This window comes from Hemitrygon akajei, chromosome 5 (assembly GCF_048418815.1).
Source record: "Hemitrygon akajei chromosome 5, sHemAka1.3, whole genome shotgun sequence".
Lineage (NCBI taxonomy): Eukaryota > Metazoa > Chordata > Chondrichthyes > Myliobatiformes > Dasyatidae > Hemitrygon > Hemitrygon akajei.
Window position 1 is genome coordinate 48,858,467 of NC_133128.1, and position 22,513 is coordinate 48,880,979.

General features: G+C 39.2%; 2 protein-coding genes across 9 annotated transcripts in view; one reads left to right on the forward strand and one right to left on the reverse strand.

Moving 5' to 3' along the window:
- Positions 1-22,513, forward strand: part of dcaf6 (ddb1 and cul4 associated factor 6) — a 169,998-nt gene that overhangs the window by 143,108 nt on the left and 4,377 nt on the right. For all 6 annotated transcript variants that reach the window (XM_073045489.1, XM_073045490.1, XM_073045487.1 and 3 more), the window contains 4 exons: positions 4,125-4,263; positions 4,361-4,517; positions 15,645-15,733; positions 19,266-19,371. In XM_073045489.1, the coding sequence (XP_072901590.1) occupies positions 4,125-4,263; positions 4,361-4,517; positions 15,645-15,733; positions 19,266-19,371 (491 nt within the window). The remainder of the gene's footprint in view (positions 1-4,124; positions 4,264-4,360; positions 4,518-15,644; positions 15,734-19,265; positions 19,372-22,513) is intronic.
- gpr161b (G protein-coupled receptor 161b) overlaps positions 5,278-22,513 on the reverse strand; it is a 53,177-nt gene continuing 35,941 nt past the window's right edge. Inside the window, exons 7-8 of one of the 3 annotated variants that reach the window (XR_012098923.1) lie at positions 6,180-6,374; positions 5,278-5,624 (exon numbers count right to left, since the gene is read on the reverse strand). The gene's annotated coding sequence lies outside the window, so the exon portion shown is untranslated. Of the gene's footprint in view, positions 5,625-5,650; positions 6,375-22,513 lie in introns of those variants that run through there. The other 2 variants (XM_073045496.1, XM_073045495.1) reach the window with 2 other exon arrangements.

A 22,513-nucleotide genomic window follows, 5' to 3' on the forward strand; every position in this document is an offset into this window, starting at 1 on the left:
GGAGAAGTATTTCATTTACTGTGGCCTTCCCAGGCAGATACATAGTGATCAGGAACGGGATTTCGAGAGCAGACTCATCCATGAGTTGCTGGGCATGCTTGGAGTCAAGGACCATGCCCTATCACCCGCAGGGTGATCCCCAGCCCGAGAGCTAGACATGCTCAGGACCCTGGAGATCAGCGAGAAGAGCAGGTGGAGTCAACATATTGGACATCTGGTTCAGAGTTATAACTGTTCTCGAAATTAAGCTACTGGATACTTGCCATATTATCTGATGTTTGTGCACAAGGGAAGGTTGCCTATTGACCTTTGTTTTGGGACTGACGAGGGTGACTTACCACCAAAGACTTATCTGAAGTATGTGTCTGACATGAGAAGAGAGCTGAAAAGGGCTTATGAATTAGCTGGGGTCACGGCTGCCTGGCAGAATCAAGGAAATAAGAGGAGGTATGATAATAATGTGAGGTTCTCCCAACTCCTGCCAGGAGCCCAGGTCCTCCTAATTGGCGGACCGCTGGGCAGCTAGGCCCTATGTAGTGGAGTGTCAAATGCCAAGCCTACCAGTTTTCCGAGTGCAGCTAGAGGATGGGAATGGGCCTGTCAAGATTCTCTATCGGAACCACCTGCTGTCCCTGGGACAAGAGGTGCAGGTAGACCCTGAGCCCAACTTGGAGCCTACACCTAGTTAGAGGACTCTGCGGAAATGCGGCAACTGCAGGGCCCACAGCAGGAGAGGTTAGGCCATCCCCCACCCCTGAGAGGGGTACTGATTCAGAGGATGAGGACTTGGATGTGTGGTATATGCTGCCTTTCGCTGACTCCCCATTGATTGAAGAAGAGACTTCCAGCAATTCTCTCGCTGAGTCAGGTGAAGTGGGGTGGGGGAAGCTATCTGTGGGCAGCCTGGGTTGCAACAGGACCCTGCTGGGGATGAAGTGGGGCTTGGCCACGGGATAGAGGGGTCAAAGTTGCAGGTGGGCACGGTGATAGGTCGGGGGAGGCCTCGCCAGGTGGATCGGAAGTATCCCCAGTAGTGTCTGAACCTGAAGAGTTAGGTGAGGAGGTACGAAAATCTTAGAGAATTAGGAGACCATTGGATAGGCTGGGCTATGTAGCGCCGGGGGAACAGAGAGTGACCCCTACCATTTGGGGGAGCTATGTCACTGTGTTTTGCACCTGGATTGGGCTTTGTGTTTTGCAGGAAAGGTTTGCGAATTATCTCAATGTCATGAGGACATGACTAAATTTGGTGGAGGGAGTGTGAAACACGCTGTAAGGTTTCACTGCTAATGTAATGGCTTCTCTGTAATGTTCCACTGCTGAAGTAATGGTTTCTCTGTAGCAGCATTGTCTGGGTTATGACTGGAGATAACAGGGCCTTTGGTATGTATGCTAGACAATGTGAGGCATGTTGTTCTTTCTTGTGGGTCTGGGAGCAGGGATTTTGCGGTCTTTTGTCGGTGAGAGATGAACAGAAAAGACGTGAGTGGAGCCCGCCAGATGGAGTGGATTAGGAGCGCGGGTACGAGGGTTGGCGACGCTCGGAGGAGGTTGATGGGAAATGACTGGATGAAATCGTGAGCGCCAAAGTGCACACTAGACTGTTACATTAAAATGGGCCCTTTTTCTTCTTATTTTCTTTACTAACCCTATAGTCAGATTATGATTTCTAAAGTTCACTCATTTAATTGCGTGTGGATTTGCAACCGGGGAACACATCACACAGCATCCACACAAACAAGATTTCTCAGTTAGGCTGAGCCGGAGGCTGTCTTCCCCTAGACAAATATGTGCTGGCCAGACCTAAGGGTTACATAATAGATGTAGTACTAGAAACAGAAAGATTATTCAGTAAATAAAGTGCAAGTGTTAGAATGTAGGGCTGGACATTTTTATATTGTTTTGGTCATACTGTGAATGTGGTGCTGCATTTCACTGAAATTTGTTGAAGACCCTAGGCTTTACAAAGAACAGCTTTTCTCTGGCAACAAGAGAAAAAGAGAACAGTTCTTCTATTGGCCCTTGTATGTTGTATCAAGTTCTATGCATGCTTCTGAGGAACTTGAACCTAGGACTGTATACTCTCAAAGTTGCTGAATTTAATGCAATGTATAATTTTATTTCCTTTCTTGGTACCGGTATGATTAATTGTTTCTATTAGCAAGTCCTTAATGTGTTTGCAACTTCACATTTGAGTAATTTGGGTGAAATTTTCATCCATGCTACAGCAATGGTTCATAAGACATCTCCAGTACTTGGATGATATCGTACAGTTAAACGCTGGAAAAACTAAAGCTGTCCACTTCATTTTCCATAACCTTGGTTCTGAATACAGTCCCTTCAATTTGAAACTATTATATCTGATCATAACCGTGCCATCTTATTTGACCTTGATTGGTGGTTTGTCATAAGATCCCTATTTCTACTTCCATAACTTTGCCAGGTTTTGTCCATCTGCAGCTCAAGTACACATCCATGCATTCATTATCTCTAAGCCCAACAAATCTATTGTGCTTGTGGCAGCATCTACTTCCTCTGCCTTCTATCCTCCATCAATCCAAATTACATGCCGGGTTAGTATATTGGAGGCTCTCCTCATGATCACTGACTACCCACATACCTACACTGCCTCCCAATTCCACAATCCCTCCAATTAACATGCTGCTCCTTACTAAATGATGGGACAAAATATACATGCACCTGAAAGTTCATCCTGGACATTATCGTGTGGCAGTGAACTGTATTTTGCCTCAGTGTGCAGCATGCTACAAGTCAAGTTGGATTTGGCTGTCTGGCCAGACTTGCTATCCACAGACCCACCCACTTACCATTGCCTGGATTAGAGACAGACTTGCATTAAAGGTGACCCATTGCATTCACAAAGCAATATGAGGCTCCTGCAACAAGTCAACTTGAGCAGGGTATACTGAGCCCCTCTCATGAAGCACATCAAGAAACTATCAAATCCAAGACTATAATCATGTTGAAAGATATTTAAAAAATTATCACAGATGTAAATGAGTTGTAACAATTAACACTGTAATAAAATTAATGAATACAACATTGAAAGATTAAGAAATAATTAATAACTAAATGTTTTAAATTGCTTCTCATCTCCAGGCCAGAATTCCCATTGAGATAAATGGGACCCCAGTTTTGAATGACGATTAAAACTAACTTGTTCTCCATCACCACCCCCACCCATTGCTTCTGCTTTTACTTATATTTAAATATTTACTTTGACTACCGAGAAGGAAACCTGGATTATGTATAACAAGCATTTGTCATGTTGTCTCCGATTTCCATCTGCCCTTAACAATGCAAGTTATAAATTACATTTTACATACTCTGAATTAATACATACTATATAATCTCTTTCAGAACCAATCTGAAGAGGGTTCTTTCAAAATAGGAAATTTTCAGTAGTTCTTTTTTAATAGAAGATGAGCAAAGGGAAACTGAACAGAGAATAGAGCTAACTAAAGTACTCCTGCAGTCAGCTCTGATGTATTTGTTAACTTTCATCATCAGATTTTCAAGCTGTATTTTAGCCATATTATCTAAAGGTACAGAGGCTATTAAATACTGTTCTTTATTGTAACTTCATTTGTAAACTCTGAATAAGGTGTTATTTTAAAGGTATAATCAACAATTGCTTTTTATGGACTTCAGGAAAATTTGAAAATGTGGCATCCAGTACTGGAGTACAGTGTTAACTCACTGGTTTAACTCTGCTTTATACCAGTTGATTCTTTAAGCTTGAGCAATGTTGTTGTGTAAATGTAGCAAATTAAACATTATGTTGCTCATTGAGAAAGCATATCCTTTTGGGATTATCTTACATAATTTGAGCCAAGAATCTGCATCACCATTAAGAATACGTCATCCATCCATTTTTCTAATTATCTCATTTGTTAAAGTACCCTAGGACAATTTTGCAGTTTAAAAGAATTGTTTTTAATGCAAGATGAAACTGCAGAGCTTCTTGAAATTGCATGATTGCTTTGGATAACAGAGAAAACATGGCAAGATCAGTAATTATCTTTTAAGGTTCTTATTTAGTAAACAACTAATTTGTCTCCTGTTTTAAACTTTTGTATTGAATTATAACACATGATGATAAGACGCACTGCAGCTGCCCGTATTCAGGAGCTGTTCAGAAGGAGAAAAGAAAAGAAGGAAATGGAAGAATTAGAGACTCAAAACATAAGAAAACCTACAATAAAAATGGTATACAAAGGCCACCGTAACTCAAGAACGATGGTAAACAAATCTTTGCAAAACTGTTTTTGTGAAACATACTAAAAAGTCATTTTTGTTGTTGGAATGCACATTGATTATTGACTGTCTTTGGATTCAGATCAAAGAAGCCAACTTCTGGGGTAGTTATTATGTAATTAGTGGCTCAGACTGTGGTCACATATTCATCTGGGATCGCCAGACAGCTGAGTTGCTGATGTTATTAGAAGCTGACAACCATGTGGTGAACTGCCTGCAGCCTCATCCTTTTGATCCAAGTAAGTAGTCACTCCTCTGCTAAATAGGGAATATCCTTTAGAAGTACTAATAATGAACTGGTGGCAGTTCTGCTGTAGTAGTAGAAGGTAAACCTGAGTGTGCAAAAGTTAGATGGTAAAATGTCCAACAAGTTATAGAACTAAGTTACATTTTCAGATTATTTTCTCTGGTTTGAACTGGATCAACATCACTTGGATTAGTGAATTTAAGTTAAACATTTAATGTCAGTGAACACCAGTTCCATTTGGCAGTGACAGTGAACATGTATGTTGTAAATTTGGAGTTTAGTCTGTACCTGAGATTCCAGAGAGTCTTGTATGAGGCCTTGATTTCTGATTTTAAAACTATCTTCATGTAGGAACTGTGGTACTATTTAGCAGAAGAACTGTTCTCCATATACGCTTAACAGAAAAATGAAAATGAAAAAGCACTACTGATGCAGGGTGTCAACCTGAACTGATGACAGTTCCTTTCCCCCCTCACATAAACTGCTCAACCTACTGAGTTCCTCTAACAGATTGTTTGTTGTTCAGTTTCCAACTTCTGTAGTCTCCTTTGAATTCACTTTGAAGATCCCATTTTGATTGTTCGGTGAATCTAAAATACTTGCATGGGCATGAGATAAAGACATTGACTGTGGTGTCAGTGGCTAAACACCTAGAAAATTCTTAACTGTCCAACTCAGCAAAATAGTAGAGAAATTCTTTGGAACCCATTGTTCTTGCTCAAAAGTCAAAGTAAATTTATTATCAAATTACATATATGTCACCATATACAACATAATCATTTTCTTGCAAGCATACACACTAAATCCAAGAAACACTACAGAATCAATGAAAAACTGCACCCAATGGGATGGACAAATAACTAATGTGCAAAAGACAACTGATGCACCATCAATAACTCTCGGAGACGTGAGGCGAGATATAGGGTTTTATTGACTGGAAGAAAGAACAAGCAGCAAATGACCACCACACTACATCCTGGAGACTGAGGCCGGGGCTGTGTCTCCAATCGCCATTATACCGGGGTCCATGGGAGGAGCCACAGGAGCAGTCAGCAGGGGGGACGTGTCCAGACAGGTATATGTAGTTCACCACAACAAACTGTGCAAATACAATAGAAAATAAACAGATAAATAAGTAAGCAATAAATATTGAGAACATGAGATGAAGAGTCCCTGAAAGCGAGTCAGTGATGGAGAATGAATGTAAATGAAGCTAACCCCTCTGGTTCAAGAGTCTGACATTTGAGCGGTAAGAACTGTTCCTCAACCTGATGGTATGCATTCAGAGGCACCTGTACCTTCTTTATGATGCAACAGTGAGAAGAGAGCATGGCCTGGATGGTGTGGGTCCTCAATGGATGCTGCTTTCTTGAGACAGCACTCCATGTAGATGTGCACTATGGTGGGGAGGGTTCTGTCTGTGATGGACTGGTCCATATCCACTACTTTTTGTAGGATGTTCCGTTCATGGGCATTGATGTTTCCATAGCAGGCCATGATCCAACCAGTCAATATACTCTCCCACCATCAGAGTTTTAGATGTCATGCTGGACCTTCACAAGCTTCAAAGGAAGTAGAGGTGCTGCAATGCTTTCTTCTTATGGCACTTACAAGTTGGACACATATAGATCCTCAAAAATGATAAGTTTCTGACCTTCACCTCAGATCCTCTGATGAGGACTGGCTGATGGACCTCCAGTTTCCTCCTCCTGAAGTCAATGATCAGCTCCTTGGTCTTGTTGACATTTAGTGAGAGGTTGTTGTGGCACCATTCAGTCACATTTTCAATCTCTCTTCTATATGCTGGTTCGTCACCACCTTTAATTCTGCCAGTGACAGTGGGGGTGGTCTTTGAATGGTAGAAATGGAATATGTGATGAGAGACAAATTAAAGAACAAAAGCCAAGGTGAAATAAGCATAGTTTCTTAAGGTATACTTGCAGAATTATCTTACTGCCTTGGGGTTTATTACTTTAAAACTGTTTTACACTTTGATTTTATATAGCGGTACATACAGTATATTATATTGTTTCTGTAACAAGAATGGAAATTGAAAACAACACTCCCTATTTGAAAATATAGCCAATAGGGACTCTTGATTTGCATCTGGAGAGATGAGAACCTAATGCAGTAATTTCTCATTTTGCTTCTTTGAGAGATTCTTTCCCCATTTCAGTTAATTGGTAGCACAAGTGATGGATGCTAAACTTGCTATTGGTCATTGGATATGTTTCCACATGCATTCTTATGAAAGGCAGCCCTGACTCACCTCCATCTCTTTTCAGACCCGATTACTGTGTTCTCAACTAGTTTGTCTGACATAATTAAAGTTGTAAATCATTCAGAAATTATGTCAGTACGTATTAAAATACATGCCTTCTACTTTTTTGTCACGGAACTCTTCTACCCTTCCTGGCTGTTGTATTCTGTTCAATTTTGAATAGAACTTAAGATTTGTTGACCCAGAAATTTGGTTATGGTTACAAGTATTTTTATGCCTCAGGATTGATATATAATGTATTATCAATTGATACCTTAAATATGTAAAGAGCAACAAGTGGTGATATCCATGTTCATAAGACCATAAGACATAGGAGCAGAATTAGATCACTTGACCCATCGAGTCTGTTCCGCCATTCCATCTTGGCTGATATATTATCCCTCTCAACCCTGCTCTCCTGCTTTCTCCCCATAACCTTTAACACTCTGACTAATCAAGAGCCTATTGAATTGACTTTATTTCTTTAGTTCCTTGGGGTGCAGATCTCGGACAATCTCACCTGGTCCAGGAACACCACTGGGATTGTGAAACGGGCCCAGCAGAGATTGCACTTTCTGAGGAAGCTTAAACAAGCATCACTCCCCAGTAACATCTTAACTACATTCTACAGAGGCATGGTTGAGAGTGTGCTGACCTTTTGCATCACAACCTGGTACTCCAGCTGCAGTGCTGCTGACAAAAAAGCCTTGCAGAGGGTGGTTAGGGGAGCAGAGAAGGTTATTGGGGTCTCCCTACCTTCTGTCCAAGACCTCTTTCAGAGTCGATGCCTCCAGAAGACACAGTACATCATTAAAGACCCCTCACACCCTCTCCATGAACTGTTTGTTCTTCTGCCATCAGGCAAACGTTACAGGAGCATCAAAACTAAAACCACAAGGCTACTAAACAGCTTCCTCCCACAGGCAGTCAGACTGCTAAATAGCTGCTCTACCTGACTCTGCTTTGGACACTTTTAACTTGCACTGGACACTTATAACTTGATTTTAACTGACACGTGGCTGTTGTGTTTTACTATTTATTGTTAAGTTTATTATTTAGTGTTGCATTTGTTATGTTATAATTGCACAGATCCTGGGAAACGCTGTCTCATTCTGCCCTGCAGAGCTGATGTATGGTTAGAATGACAATAAAGTTTTTGAATCTTCTCACATCCTTCACATACATGAGGAATAAAAATCTTTATGTTATGTCTCCATCTAAATGTGCAATGATAGTAATTTATAATAATTTAAAATAAATAGAACAGTCAATGTAACACAGAGATATACTCAAATCAGCATGAGTTAATCAGTCTGATGACCTGGTGGAAGAAGCTGTCCCAGAGCCTGTTGGTCCTGGCTTTTATGCTGCGGTACCGTTTCCCAGATGGTTGCAGCTGCAATAGATTGTGGTTGGTCCCTATTGATCCTTCGGGCCCTTTTTCACACCTGTCTTTGTAAATCAATCTCTGTTTTAGATATACTCAATGACTTGGCCTCTACAGCCCTCCATGGCAATGACCATCTTTTGGCTGAAGAAATTCCTCTTCATCTGTTCTAAATGAACATCTTTCTATTTTCTGAAGATGTGTCCTCAAGTCCTAGACTCACCCACTGTAGGAAACATCCTCTCCACATCTATCTAGACCTTTCAATATTTGATAGGTTTCAATGAGATCTTCTCTCATTTTACTAAACTCCAGTAACTACAGGCCCAGAACCATCAAATGCTCCTCACACATTAACCCTTTCTTTCCCAGAATTATTGTCAACCTCTTCTAGACCTTCTCCAATATCAGCACCTTTTCTTAGATAATATCACTCCTTTAGAAAACTCAGTTGACTCCTCCCACTGTCTCTCTGTTATGGCTCTATTCTCTGCCCCTCAACCACTTTTTACTGTTGAAGTGCCAGAATTTGAGCTAATAATTACAAGGATCACTTGTAGTGATATGGTGTCGTTGACTTCTGAATGTGCTAGTTCAACTTTTTTTTCCCTGGTGCTCTGAAATGTGAAAAGCCCAGAGATATATTCAAGTTAAGGGACCAGAAGATTGGGATACATTTAAACTTGTTAGAGTCTTTAAAGTGGCAGATTGTTATATATGAGTATACAATCATCTGTGATCACCAGTGCTCTTACTATTAACTCTGTAGTGAACCCTGTGCCTAGGCAATTTGCTAACTTGGCTCCAATCACCTTCAAAAGCAGCCTGTGTTTGTGCATTACTATCTGCAAAAGGCAGAAATGAGTGTTAGCCTTCATGTTTTGATGTGTCTATATGTATATCATGGTTAACTAGCTTTATGTCTCTGGGCTAAGTCTAGAAAATAATTGGGTCATGAATGTAAATTGGAATAAGCTGTTTCAATTTACCTTAACCATATGTGTTTTTGAGAGAGATTCCGAAAAGAGGAAGAGCACAAATTCAGATTTGTTCTGTGTACTGGTTATTGTCTAATATGAACCTGAGCTATTTGATCTGATTTGTAGCGGGAATCTCATGAACAGATAGAATATCTGCAAATGATAAATATAGGGAGCCGATAGCTAAGGCAGAATGCTGGGTTGAATTTGGCGTATGGAATTCGTAGTCTATCATTTTGTTTTAGAGCATTCTTCTGGCACATTGTTTCCATTAGCATGTTTTGTATTAATCATGTGTGTTAAGTGTTTAGTTGACAGCCCTGAAGCTAGTTTGGGAGGTTCACTGAAAACAGTTAGGTATTATACATAGGCAGAAATGTGTAACCCTTGTATGCTTAATGACCCCCTGCTGACCTACATGTCCCTCTAACTTTCTGCTTATGTTCTTGCTTGCCTTTGATCTTAAATCATTACCTTCGAACAAAGCTATAACATTGTCTATTTGTTTTCACCGTCCCTTAATGTTGATGAGAGGAATCTTCAGGTACCAGGTTCTACAAGCTGCAAATGTTTCCCTAAATTCTCCACTCCTTCTAACTGAAAAACCTTTCTCAAGCGTGTCTTGGGTCTAAATTTTGTCACATCCTGACATATCCCTTCCAGAAGTTACCAATTTCTGAACAACCTTGTTTAGCCGTCACATGAAACACAATCGAATGGCATATCGTTATTCCTCCTTTTCTGTATCACACTCCTCGTGGCTCAGTTGGTAGCACTGTGAGGATTTGTCTCCCTCTCAAAAGTTGAGTGTATAACACGTCTGACACAACACTACTGAGGAAGTTGTGCTGCTGGGTGTTTTGTCTTTTGCGTGAGATGCTAAACTATTGTTTATCCTGTAGTCGCGTGCAACGCGCTACTAAAGAAACACATGGAGGCAAAGAGAGCTGAACTCAGAATGCCTTTACTGATTCAAAATTACGCGCTTAAATCTCCACTCCCATGGGCCCCTGCAACCCACGGGGCGGACATGACGTCAGACTGTCCCCGGAAGGTCAGCCCCAAGTGGGTAGTTCCAAACGCGCTACCGCATGTCTGCCCGCGGCTCCCGATGGCGGTTCAAGTCCCGCATATGCAGGCCGCCACAACCCAACAAATTCTATGTAAAGGACCCCACAATACCACTTTGGAGTAGAAATGGAAAGTTATTTTTCTCTGTTGTACATACCAATATTTATCTTTTAACCATTATCAGTAAAATAAATTATGTGGTCATTATTGTGTTGTGATATGTGACTTTGCTGAGTGAAAATTGGCAGTTGCTGTTTGTATGTTACAGCTGTGACCACACTTCAAAGGTATTTTCCTGGCTATAAGGCGTTGTGGAAGTGGTTGTTTAACTATGAATTTTATCTTTTTCTCCTTGATATCCACCTGGCTTTTCAAGAAATCTTTAAAATCTTTCTAGAGGGGAAAGCAGGATATTATGGAGAGTTAGTTCAATGGCAAAAAATGTAAAATAGAGGCCAATTTTATTGGTATAATGTTCAAATATTATCCATTATAGTTAATTTATTTCAGAAAACTACCTTTTCTCATGAAATAGAGTTCAAACCAGAATGGCAAAATTATTTTCGGGAGAACTATTGGGTGCAAAGTATTTTGAAGTCCAGCAAATAAAAGTGGGCAGAGCAGAGTGGAGAGAGAAACAGAGATAGAATTTTAGTCTTAAGATTTTTCATCAGACATGGTAAAGTGAGAAAACATGAAATCTCAATTGCAAAGTGAGTAGGGAAGAAATGGACGGGCAAAGGGAAAGTTTCCTGATAGGATGGGGTCAGGGTTGCCAAGGCGATTCCATTGGTTATCGAGCTGCCTGGAAAGAACAGTTAGATAGAAAACAGAAATAGAAGTAAAGCTTGTGAAATCTAGGTCAGAGTTATTGCTAGATTTAAAACCAAAAAGAGAATGCTGGAAATATCTAGCAAATTAGGCTGTGTCTAGAGAGTAGTGGGAAAAAGTTGTTAATATTACAGATGGATGACCTTGCACCAGAACTAACCAGTTCTGATTTTAAAAAAAAACATAAGAACCAAATGAAGTAAAACTGTTGAATTTGAGTCTGCAAACTGCATTGTGCTATGAAAAGTGCCGGTCTTTATACTTTTGTTGCAGTAGTGCAGGAGGTCACACACATAGGCAGGTCGAGTGTGATAGAAAATTAAAGTTAGATTTGCAGTTGTTTATTAAACACTTTCCATAAATACTGTCTGTCTGGGTGTGAGTTTGTACCATCTTCTGTTTTTATTTCAGATTTCCTGCATCTAAGTTTTTTTATTGTAATAAGGGTATTTGACCTGAAATATTAACTCAATTTCTCTTTCTGCAAATGCCACATGATCAGCAGAGTATTTCCAGCACTTCAGTTTTATTTCAGATTTGCAGTATCTGCAGGTTTTTAAAACTTAAAATCTAGTAATATCAGCAGGTGCAGAATGGTACCAACTGCATTTTGAAATCCCTTGTTTTCAAGTGAATGTCATGGAAAGCTGCTATTCCAAATACACTTAACTTTCAATGGTTGAGATAAATGATAGATGGGAAGAGGGTAAAAATCATTTGGTGGAATTGTCTAAAATGATCGGCTTTCTAGCATCTTTATTTGTATCCGAAATGCAGATTATAAATTGTGGACCACATGTTTGTTAGAGCCTGGATTATGAAGAAATAATCAATGAATCAATTCAATATTCAAGTTATGTTCAATAATTATTATTAAATTTTGAATGAATTTTATCAAATTGGTAACGCAGCTGCAGTTTTGCTTCATGTACTGTATAACATACGCAACAAGTCAAAGTAAATACATCCATAAATATCCCTCTCATTACATTTAGGAGCAATTTATCAGGGGACTGTCATTTCTCCTCCTTTGCACCAACAGAAGCACAATGCTAGTAACCAAAAGCAATATTTGGGCCGGGTGTACAGTTGCACACCCAGCCTGCTTGTCATCCTGATCACTGATGCTTCCCTCCTCTGGATAGGGTTTTCAGCTGGGGACAGGGAACTGGAATATCATTTCAGTCCACCTGGCATATCAACAGGCTGGAACTGGGGGCAGTCTTGTTGAAACACAGCACTTCCATCTTCAGTACAAAGGTAAGTCCACCTCTGCATAAACAACACAGGGATCTACTGCATCAACAAGCAGGGAAGCATTTGGTCCTGAAGGACCTGAATTCTGTGCAAAGCTGCTCTGGAATTCAGGTCATCATTAAAATTGCCCTGATCCTTGTAGATACAACACCACAGAAATTTTGTTTAGCATAACCCATGACTATATCTAGTAATTTCTGTAACTTTTAAGTAAATTGGGTCATCCACTTCAGTCTTTCCATGCAAGTAAAGTTATGACAGTTTAAATCCAATTTTGAAGTGCTGAGCTGCCCTTTCTTAGAGTTGGAATTTTCTTACCTATTTCACTGGATGGATGTCCCCTTTGATTTTATTAGCTGATAAAAGCATGTTACATGGAACACATATTTATAGAATGGTTTAACATCCAAAATGTTAACAATCCAGTGGTTGGTAGTTTTGTAATTCATCATTACAGATCTTTTGTATTTCTGTTTGGAAATGAAAATTGCTTCCCACATTTATTATGTGGAAAACACTTAAAATTTCTCCTTCACACTTCATTGGTGAATCAATCAAATTGCTTGCGTTTTTTTCGGTCTGTACAACTTTCCAGTCTGAATCCTACATAGCTCAATTCTCATTTTCTTTGCTAAATTATTTTTCAAAGTTGATTTGTAAATCTAATTACTAATTTAAAAATCTTTTGTCACCCAATTTCAAATTGATTATACATTCTGGGAATGTGTTTACTATACTGATTTGCTTTAGTAATATTAGCTATCTTAATAATTTGTGATAAGCTAAATATGCTATTCAATGCAACACACACAAAATGCTGGAGGAAGTCAGGCAGCATCTATGGAGAAGAATACACAGTCAAAGTTTTAGGCCAAGACTCTTTTATGCTGTTCATTACCAGCTGCTTGCAATCTGCTCCACGTGAGTACCCTGCAGTACTCCTCTTTCTTGCATAGTAACATCTGTGAATTGTGACATGTTTATTGAAGATCAAAGTAAATTTATTAACAAAATACATATGTATGTCACTATATACTACTCCAAGATTCATTTTCTTGTGGACGTTCAAAGTAACACATTAGAATCAATGAAAAACTGAACACAACATATATGGACAAACAATCAAAGTGCAAAAGACACCAAATTGTGCAAGTACAAACAAGAAAGAAAATATGTAAAAAATATAAATAAATAAGCAATGGATATCTTGAGTGTGAGTTGTAGAGTTCTTGAAAGTGAGGCCATAGGTTGTGGAATTAGTTCAGTGTTGAGGTGAGTGTCATTATTATCCCCTCTGGTTCAATAGCCTGTTGGTTGAGGGCTAATAACTATCTCATACCTTTGTTACCACCCTCAACCCCATGGGAGTTTTACACTAAATGGAGGCTAGACACTTGGTCAGCAGTTAGTAATGATTACCAATTTGGGTAGCATAAGTTAATAATGTGACCGTTGTAGAGTACTTAAAATCATAGGATATTTGACAACACATTGTGCCTAACATTTTTGAAAGAATCATTGCTTGGGTTAAAGAAGCAGCATTTTGAGAAGAGAGAGGCAGTGGAAGAATAGTAGGATTGGATTACTGGAAATGTGGAGAAAGATGTAACTGGAAAATGTACTGGACTGGAATGTAATTGTGCTTCTATATGTTATAACAAAATTATAGCATGCCTAAAATACTACAGCGCATTCTACTCTTGTCTTAAATTTAAATTGGTGAGTGGAATTGTAAATGGTTCTCTTCCTCGACAAAGCAGATCTCACTCCAAAAGTACTAAATTTTGGACGATGTTTTGTAAATGCATGTTAAAAGCTTAACAAATAACAAATTATTGTCACATTTGTTCGTTCTTCAGTGTAATAATTATTCAATGTAAGCCAAACCATCTAATTCTCAAGCAGATTCTGATAACATAAGGTTAAAACGGTTTCTTCTATAGATAATCCCTAATCTGCTGAGTATATTCAGCATTTTGATTTTATTTTTAAATTCAGATTTCTAGCAGCTTATGGGTATTTAATTTAGATAGGGTCATCAATAGTTCAGTAATAGATAGAAACATAGAAAACCTACAGCACAATACAGGCCCTTCAGCCCAAATTGTGCTGAACATGTCCCTACCTTAGAAATTACTAGGCTTACCCATAGCCCTCTATTTTTCTAAGCTCCATGTACCTATCCAAAAGTCTCTTAAAAGACCCTATTGTATCTGCCTCCACCCCCGTTGCCAGCAGCCCATTCCATGCACTCACCACTCTCTGAGTAAAAAACTTACCCGACATCTCTCTACCTACACCCCAGCACCTTAAACCTATGTCCTCTTGTGGCAACCATTTCAGCCCTGGAAAAAGCCTCTGACTATCCACACGATCAACGTCTCTATCAGATTACCTCTCATCTCCGTTGCACCAGGGAAAAAAGGCCGAGTTCACTCAATTACTTCTCATAAGGCATGCTCCCCAATCCAGGCAACATCCTTGTAAATCTCCTCTGCACCTTTTCTATGGCTTCCACATCTTTCCTGTAGTGAGGCAACCAGAACTGAGCACAGATATGTAGTCCAGAGAGCCATGTGTTTATTTTTTAAACACAACAGAGCTCTAGTTTATGAATCATCATGATACGTATTTTTCTGGTTTTTATTCTTCTGTTTAGCTTAGGCTAAGCCAAGTTTTTGTAAAGAAAGATTGTGAAATTCAAGCAGCTGAGCAGATTTTTAAGAAAGAGAAAAAAGTAGTGTCAGAAGACACCGTTTTTGTCATACTTAGTCCAGTGAGATAGTTTACTATTGCAGTTTTAAAAGCACAAATTTTCTTTAAGACTCTTGGGATAACTTCCACATTAAGAATTTTGTGATCAAAAGAGGTTGGCCAGGAAAGTTGATGAAATTAAATAAAAAGCTATTTCTTTTGCAGATGTAGGCTAAACAAAATGTAAGTCTAAGAAAGTGCTTCAATTTAAAAAAAAACTTAGGGATTTTTTACTACCAGATTTTTAGAAAGAGTGCGCACAATCATGAGTTGGCAGAAAAATGGATATGTTATATTCAGTAACATGACAGAGAACCATACTGACTTCCAGGGTGTGAATTCAACAGCTGGATCAACATTGTCCATGTGACAAGGCCTTCAGGTTTATTTACAGAATAAAAAAACTATACAGAGTTGACAATGATTCTGCAATATTTAAGTTATATGGAGAACTAGTAAAGTCATCCTAAAAATGAATTTAATCTAATAGATTTTGGCCATTACTGTACCAACTTTTATAATATTATTAATGATCTAAATATGTACTGAAATGCAATTTATTATTTTTGTTTTACATAGTTCTGGCATCGTCTGGTATAGATTATGATGTCAAGATTTGGACACCGCTGGAAGGAATTCCAGCCTTTGACAGAAAACTGGCAGATGAGGTATGCATTAAGTTGTGTAAATTGATTGAAAAAAATTTGTCTCAAAAAGACAGTGTAAGTGGCTTGATCAAAGATAAATTATAGCATTATAAAAAAAAATCAAAAATTTACACATTAAATTTCATCTTTTTGATTGGTAAATAAAATGTGCTTAGTGGCCACAATGTTAAGTCCACCTATACAGCTGCTGCTTAAGCAAAAATCTAATTAGCCAATCACAGGGCAGCAACTCAGTGCACAAAAGTATGCAGACATGGTCAAGAGGTTCAGTTGTTGTTCAGACCAAACATCAGGATGGGAAAGAAATGTGATCTAAGTGACTTTGACTGAGATGGGGTGGTTAGTCTGTCAACTGCTGATGTGGAATTTTCATGTAAAATAGTCTCTAGTGTTTACAGAAAATGGTGTGAAAAAGAAAAATACAGTAAGCACAGTTCTATGGGCAAAAACACCTCGTTAATGAGAGAGGTCAGAGGAGAAAGGCCAGAGTGGTTCAAGCTGACAGGAAAGCAACAGTAACACAAGTAAGCACGTTACGACTGTGGTGTGCAGAAGAGCAACCCTGATCACACATGTCGAACATTGAAGTGAATATGCTACAGCAGCAGAGACTATGAACATACACTCAATGGTCACTTTATTAGGTATGAAGGTATTGGGCCTTATCAGAATCAGACTTTAATCGCCAAGTACCTATGCACATACAAGGAATTTACTTCTGGCAGATGTTGTCTCTCTGCTCATAACAATAATAATGATAAATATAAATGAAACTATAGATTATACATACAGGTAGTGCAATCCAAGTAATAGTAACTGTTCAGCAAAGTGACCGCAGTAGGGAAAAAACTTCTCCAGTGCCTATTAGTCTTAGTCTGGAGGGATCTGAAGCGCCTACCAGACGGAAGCAGATCAAACATTTATTATGATAAAATCAATGTTGTTGGAAGAGTTCTGCAATATTAGTTTTGTGAGTAAGTAAGTTGGGTTGGAATCAATTCTGGAAGCTAAAGATTCATGCATATCAGACTGTACTTAGCAGAAGATGTCAGAATGGAAACAGTGGTAACCAGGAGCATTTTATGAGGCAAGCATAACTAAAAAGCAACAATTTATTGCCTGGTTAAGTTGACTCATCCAACTGCAAAGCAAAATCTGTTGTCCGAAATATGCTGCACAAATGTGGCTTCTACATTCTCAGACATTTCATATATTTGTATTTGAACAGAGTTGTCACTGAGCAGAATCGCTTTAATTATTTGGTCTGGTGATTTATGCAAAACCATACTCAGAACCCGCCTTACTGCTGGCAGAATCAGTTCTCCTCCAATTATATAGGGTTTTCCAGATTTCACGATAAGTAATGAAATGTATGAAGCACAATCACTGTTTTGTTGTTAAGTACTGGCAAACATATTTTGAAGCATTTTCCATTTAAGCAAAGTTCTTGTTTGCTTTATCGGAGTGTACTTTCTTCAAATGTTCAAGGAGCCTGGACAGTTCCATTGCCTCATTTGGAAAAACTTCTTCACACATTGGCTGCTGTTAGTTGCTAGTGCTGGTATAAATCCTTACTTCAGATACCCTGCACTGTACTGTCTACACTCTTTTGTTTGGTCTACTTCTGCCTTTTTTTGTTGTGGATTAATGGCCATGGTCAATCACCTATTGTTTAAGTCCAACCCCAAGCACTGCGATTAATGGAGGTCATAATCACTGAGGCAAAACTTGACTCTGTGCCTGAAGGTGCATAAACTGAGGCAGCAATATCTCATTTGGCCAATGGGCTAGAGAAATATGGTCAAGACTATTCAAATGAGATTCTAAACTTTACAAATTGAATACCATATCCTAATTCACAGGAATTGTGTCACTACATGATTAGAGTATGGGAATTGTACAAACACTGTACTCCAGTAGTGAACAGTAATAATGCGTGGACCATATCTGGAAAATAACACCATTTCTTCATTCCAGATTTCTCATGATATGCCAGGTTCAGAAGTGTCACATTGCTTTTCAACTATAATGCACTTCGAGCAAAGTCTGTAAGAGAACGGTGGGTTAGCAAAAGATGAGGTGATTACATGATCACTAATTAATTACAGGGTACTGAGGATCAAATGCTTATAATAAGTAAATCATTTCTTAAATTGAGCTGGTGATCCCTCAGGTGCCCCTTTTTGCTACTGAATGGACCCCCCACTGCCCTTTTTGAAACTCCCAGTGCTTCTAGGGGGTGATGTCACCCACTTTGGTAACAACTGCTGTAGAGGGTAACAGTTCGTTAGTTTATGTTGTGGCCTGTGTTGTGACATATATAATTTAGGGATGTAAGGTTTTCTCCATCAATTTCCAGTTTGTTGTAGTCAATCTAAAATTTCAATTTACATTGCCACTTTCTTGTATTGAATTGCCTTTATTTCTTACATCCTTCACATACATGAGGTGTAAAAATCTTTACGTTGTATCTCTGTCTAAATGTGCATTTTATAGTAATTTGTAATAAATAGTATGTACAACAGGACAGTCAATATAGCATAGAAATACAAATGTATTTGAATTGTACAAGCCTGATGGCCTGGTGGAAGAAGCTGTCCCAGAGCCTGTTGGTCCTGGCTTTTATACTGCAATACCGTTTCCCCGATGGTAGCAGCTGGAACAGTATGTGGTTGGGGTGACTCGGGTTCCCAATAATCCTTCGGGCCCTTTTTATGCACCTGTCTCTGTAAACGTCCTGAATAGTGGGCAGTTCACATCTACAGATGTGCTGGGCTGTCCACACCACTCACTGCAGAGTCCTGTCATTGAGAGGAGTACAGTTCCCATATCAGGCAGTGATGCAGCCAGTCAGAATGCTCTCAGTTGTCTGGATCTTGTCCCTAAATTGTAAGTTGTACTTTCAGAGGATGTTAACTATCCATTGCTACATGATCAAAATGGCTGGATCAACCAGTCAGCAGTTCTGGGTCAAGACATTTCGAAGATGCCTAGGCCAGCTGTATCAAAAATTGAGTCTCTCAGTATGATTGAGAGCGATATCCTGTCTAACAGGTACTTTCATACTAATGCTTAAGGGTAATTATAGAGTAGGCTCACCACAGAATATACACTTGTCAAATCAGACCAATTTTGAATAATGCGATTGTCTCTGGTAGCCTGATCATTGGGCTGCAGTGGAGGATCAAAGTACAACTATGAAGGTTTCTGCAAAAGCATCATGTCCAAGATGTTTTAATCCTTTAAACTTCCATCATAAAGTCTACTGTAATAGCAGCAACTTTTCACATACCTATCTTGAGGAAAAAAAATGTAACTTAATTTTTTCACTTTTGCTACATTGCCTTCTCCAGTCTTGTCAATCTTCCACATGATTTAAATGGAAATGTTAAAATCTTTGCATTTTTCCCAGAAGGAGTTGCTATATTATTAACAAGGTTTAGTGTGTATTAAATTTGTGTGAAAAGTATCTTCACCAACACTTGTTGAATAGTACCCACACAGAAGAGAATAATTGGGTTCTCCCTGGCAGGTGATCAGTCGCAATGAATTGATGTTGGAGGAGACCAGGAACACAATCACAGTTCCAGCATCATTTATGCTAAGAATGTTGGCTTCACTCAATCATATTAGAACAGGTAAGAATATTATGCAGCATGGCTTGTTTATAGTGAATCAGTTTAATTCATATGCTATGTAAATATTCCTCGAACAAAAGCATATCTAGAATTTATATTGTTGAAGGAACTGTACAGTTTTGTACTACAGAAGTAAGGCAGTATGGTGTCATCCAATTAAGTTAAAAGTTCAAAATAAATTTATTATAAAAGTGCATATGTCACCATATAGAACTGAGATTCATTTTCTTGTGGGTGTTCACAATAAATACAAGAAATGCAACAGAATCAATGAAAGTTCCCCCCCCCCCCCCACCCGAACAGGATGGACAAACAATCAATGTCCGAAAGACAACATACTGTGCAAATACAAAAAGGGAAAAGTATAACAATAAATATCAAGAACATGAGATGTAGAGTCTTTGAAAGTGAGTTCATAGGTTGTGGGAACAGTTCAGGTATGAGGGGGATGAAGTTGAGTGAGGTTATCCCCTCTGCTTCCAGGCCTAATAGCTGAGGGGTAATAACTGTTCCTGGACCTGGTGTGTGAGTTCTGAGGCTCCTGTACCTTCTTCCTGATGGCAGTAACGAGAAGAGCATGACCTGAATGGTGGGGGTCCTTGATGATGGGTGCTGCTTTCCTGCGATAGCACTCCATGTAAATGTGCTCAGTGGTGGGAAGGGCTTTGCCTATGAATGACTGCACTGTATCCACTACTTAGAACCATAGAACACTACAGCACAGAAACAGGCCTTTTGGCCCTTCTTGGCTGTGCGGAACCATTTTCTGCCTAGTCCCACTGACCTGCACCTGCCCCAAATCCCTCCATACACCTCTCATCCATGTACCTGTCCTAGTTTTTCTTGAATGTTAAAAGCATTTACAACTTCATCTGACAGCTCATTCCACACTCCCACCACTCTGTGTGAAGAAGCCTCCCTGCCCCCTCCATGTTCCCTTTAAACTTTTCCCCCTTCACCCTTAACCCATGTCCTCTGGTTTTTCTTGTAGGGTTTTCCTTTCTAGGTCAGTGGTGTTTTCATACCAGGTCATGATGCAACCAGTCAATATACTCTCCACCACATGTGTAGAAGTTTGTTGAAGTTTTAGGTAACAGGCTGAATCTTCACAAGCTTCTAAGAAAGTAGAGGTGCTGCCATGCTTTCTTCATAATGGCATTGCATGCTAGACCAGGACAGAACCTCTGAACTGATAACACTAAGTATTTTAGAGACCATCTCCACCTCTGATGCCCTGATGAGAACTGGCTCATGGACCGCCAGTTCCTCCTCCTGGTCAATATCAGCTCCTTGGCCGTGCTGACATTGAATGCGAGGTTGTTGTGGCATCACACAGCCAGATTTTCAATCTCCCTCCTATATGCTGATTCATCACCACCTTTGATTCAACCAATTCAGCAAATTTTAAATATGGCATTGGTGCTGTGCTTATCCACACAGTAATAATATATAAGACAAGTAGAGCAGAGGGCTAAAGCACACACCCTTCTGTTACATCTGTACTGACAGAGACTGGAGGAGATGTTGTTGCCAATCCGAACTGACTGGTGTCTGCAAGTGAGGAAAGCAAGGATGCAGTTGCACAAGGGGGTATTGAGGCTACGGTCTTGAAGCTTATTCATTAGTTTTGAATATACAGACATTTAAAAAAAAGACTTTAGAGAGTATATAGCAATTTTGTTTTCAATGTTGTGGCAATAGTTTTTAGTACTGTTTCCTGGTCAAAGGTGAGGTACCCCAGTTCCCATCTTCTACCTCACATTAAACAAATAATCCTTTACCTCTATCATTGAGATGAAATCCCAGTACTAGACACGTCTGCCCCTCTCCTTCACATTCAACATTTTGAAGGGACTGTTCCCCTTCCACATCCCTAGTATGCTCTTCCATCTCTAACTGTTCCTCCTCTTTTGCATGCAAGTATAGGAGAGGTAACATTTGTTCTTTTACTGCTTCCCAGGAATTTGTACAGTCATTCTAAGTGAAGTAGTAATTTACTTGCACTTTTTTTTACCCCCAATCTAATGTTTTGTACTCGGTGTTCACAAAATGGTCTCCTCTACACTGGAGAAATTAAATGCAGAGCAGATGACTGTTTTACAGAGCACCTGCATTCAAATTGCAGGGACAACCATGCAATTTTTGGTGCCTGATATTTTAGTTCTCTATCTGACATATTCTAACTTCGGTGTCTGTGGCCTCCTGCACTATTCCAAATAGACCCAATTAGCACATCTTCTGGTGGGGCTTGATAGAGAATTCTACAGGTGTGAGTAATAAGCTTTCCCTATCTGTACCATAACTGGGTAGTCCATTTGTGCTGTTTTTCACTCTGTGGGCATGTCATGCACTTCTGTATTCACAACTTTTATGTTCCTTTTGTTCAGACACAGTCACACACACACACACTTATTTACAACTGAACCAAACGATTTTCTTTGTCCTACAGTATCTATCTCTTCCATCCTCTCTGCAACAAACACAAATTCATTTGTTCTATTTCCCGGTTCCAATGAAAGATATTAAACCTAAAACATTGTTCCCATTCCACAAATGATGCCTGACTTGTTGACCATTTCCAACATTTCCAGTATCTGCAAAATTTTGATTTTTTTTATATTAAACCGTTATTCCTGTAAAACTTTGAGATTCACAAAGCACACCAATTTTGAAACTCAGGAAAGGCACTTAGTTTACCTAGCGGCTAATCTCTCTTCTCTTTCAAAAGCAAAAGAAATTCTGAAGTAATTATGTCAGTCTTCCAAGTGAATTTTTATCTCGGGCTGGCTTCCCTGTTATTAAAAAAAAAACTTATTAGCTCATATGAGTTTTCTAGGCAACATGCCTTGAACTTAAAAATGCACAGCACTTGGTTTATGTAACAATTTGAAATTTGAAATCTGGCCCAAATGATGGAGACAGGATAATTTAAATGATTTTTAAAATACAGTGGATTCTAGTTCACTGGGGCAGCGGCTTATTTGTAACAACTCTTATGAACAAAAATCTAATTGAGAAAATAGTCCCTTTGTTTATCTGGGGCAGGACACTGTTGCCAAACAGTTTCTAACTAACATCAGACATGTGCATTTTGACAGACAGATAGACATACTTTATTGATCCCGAGGGAAATTGGGTAAAT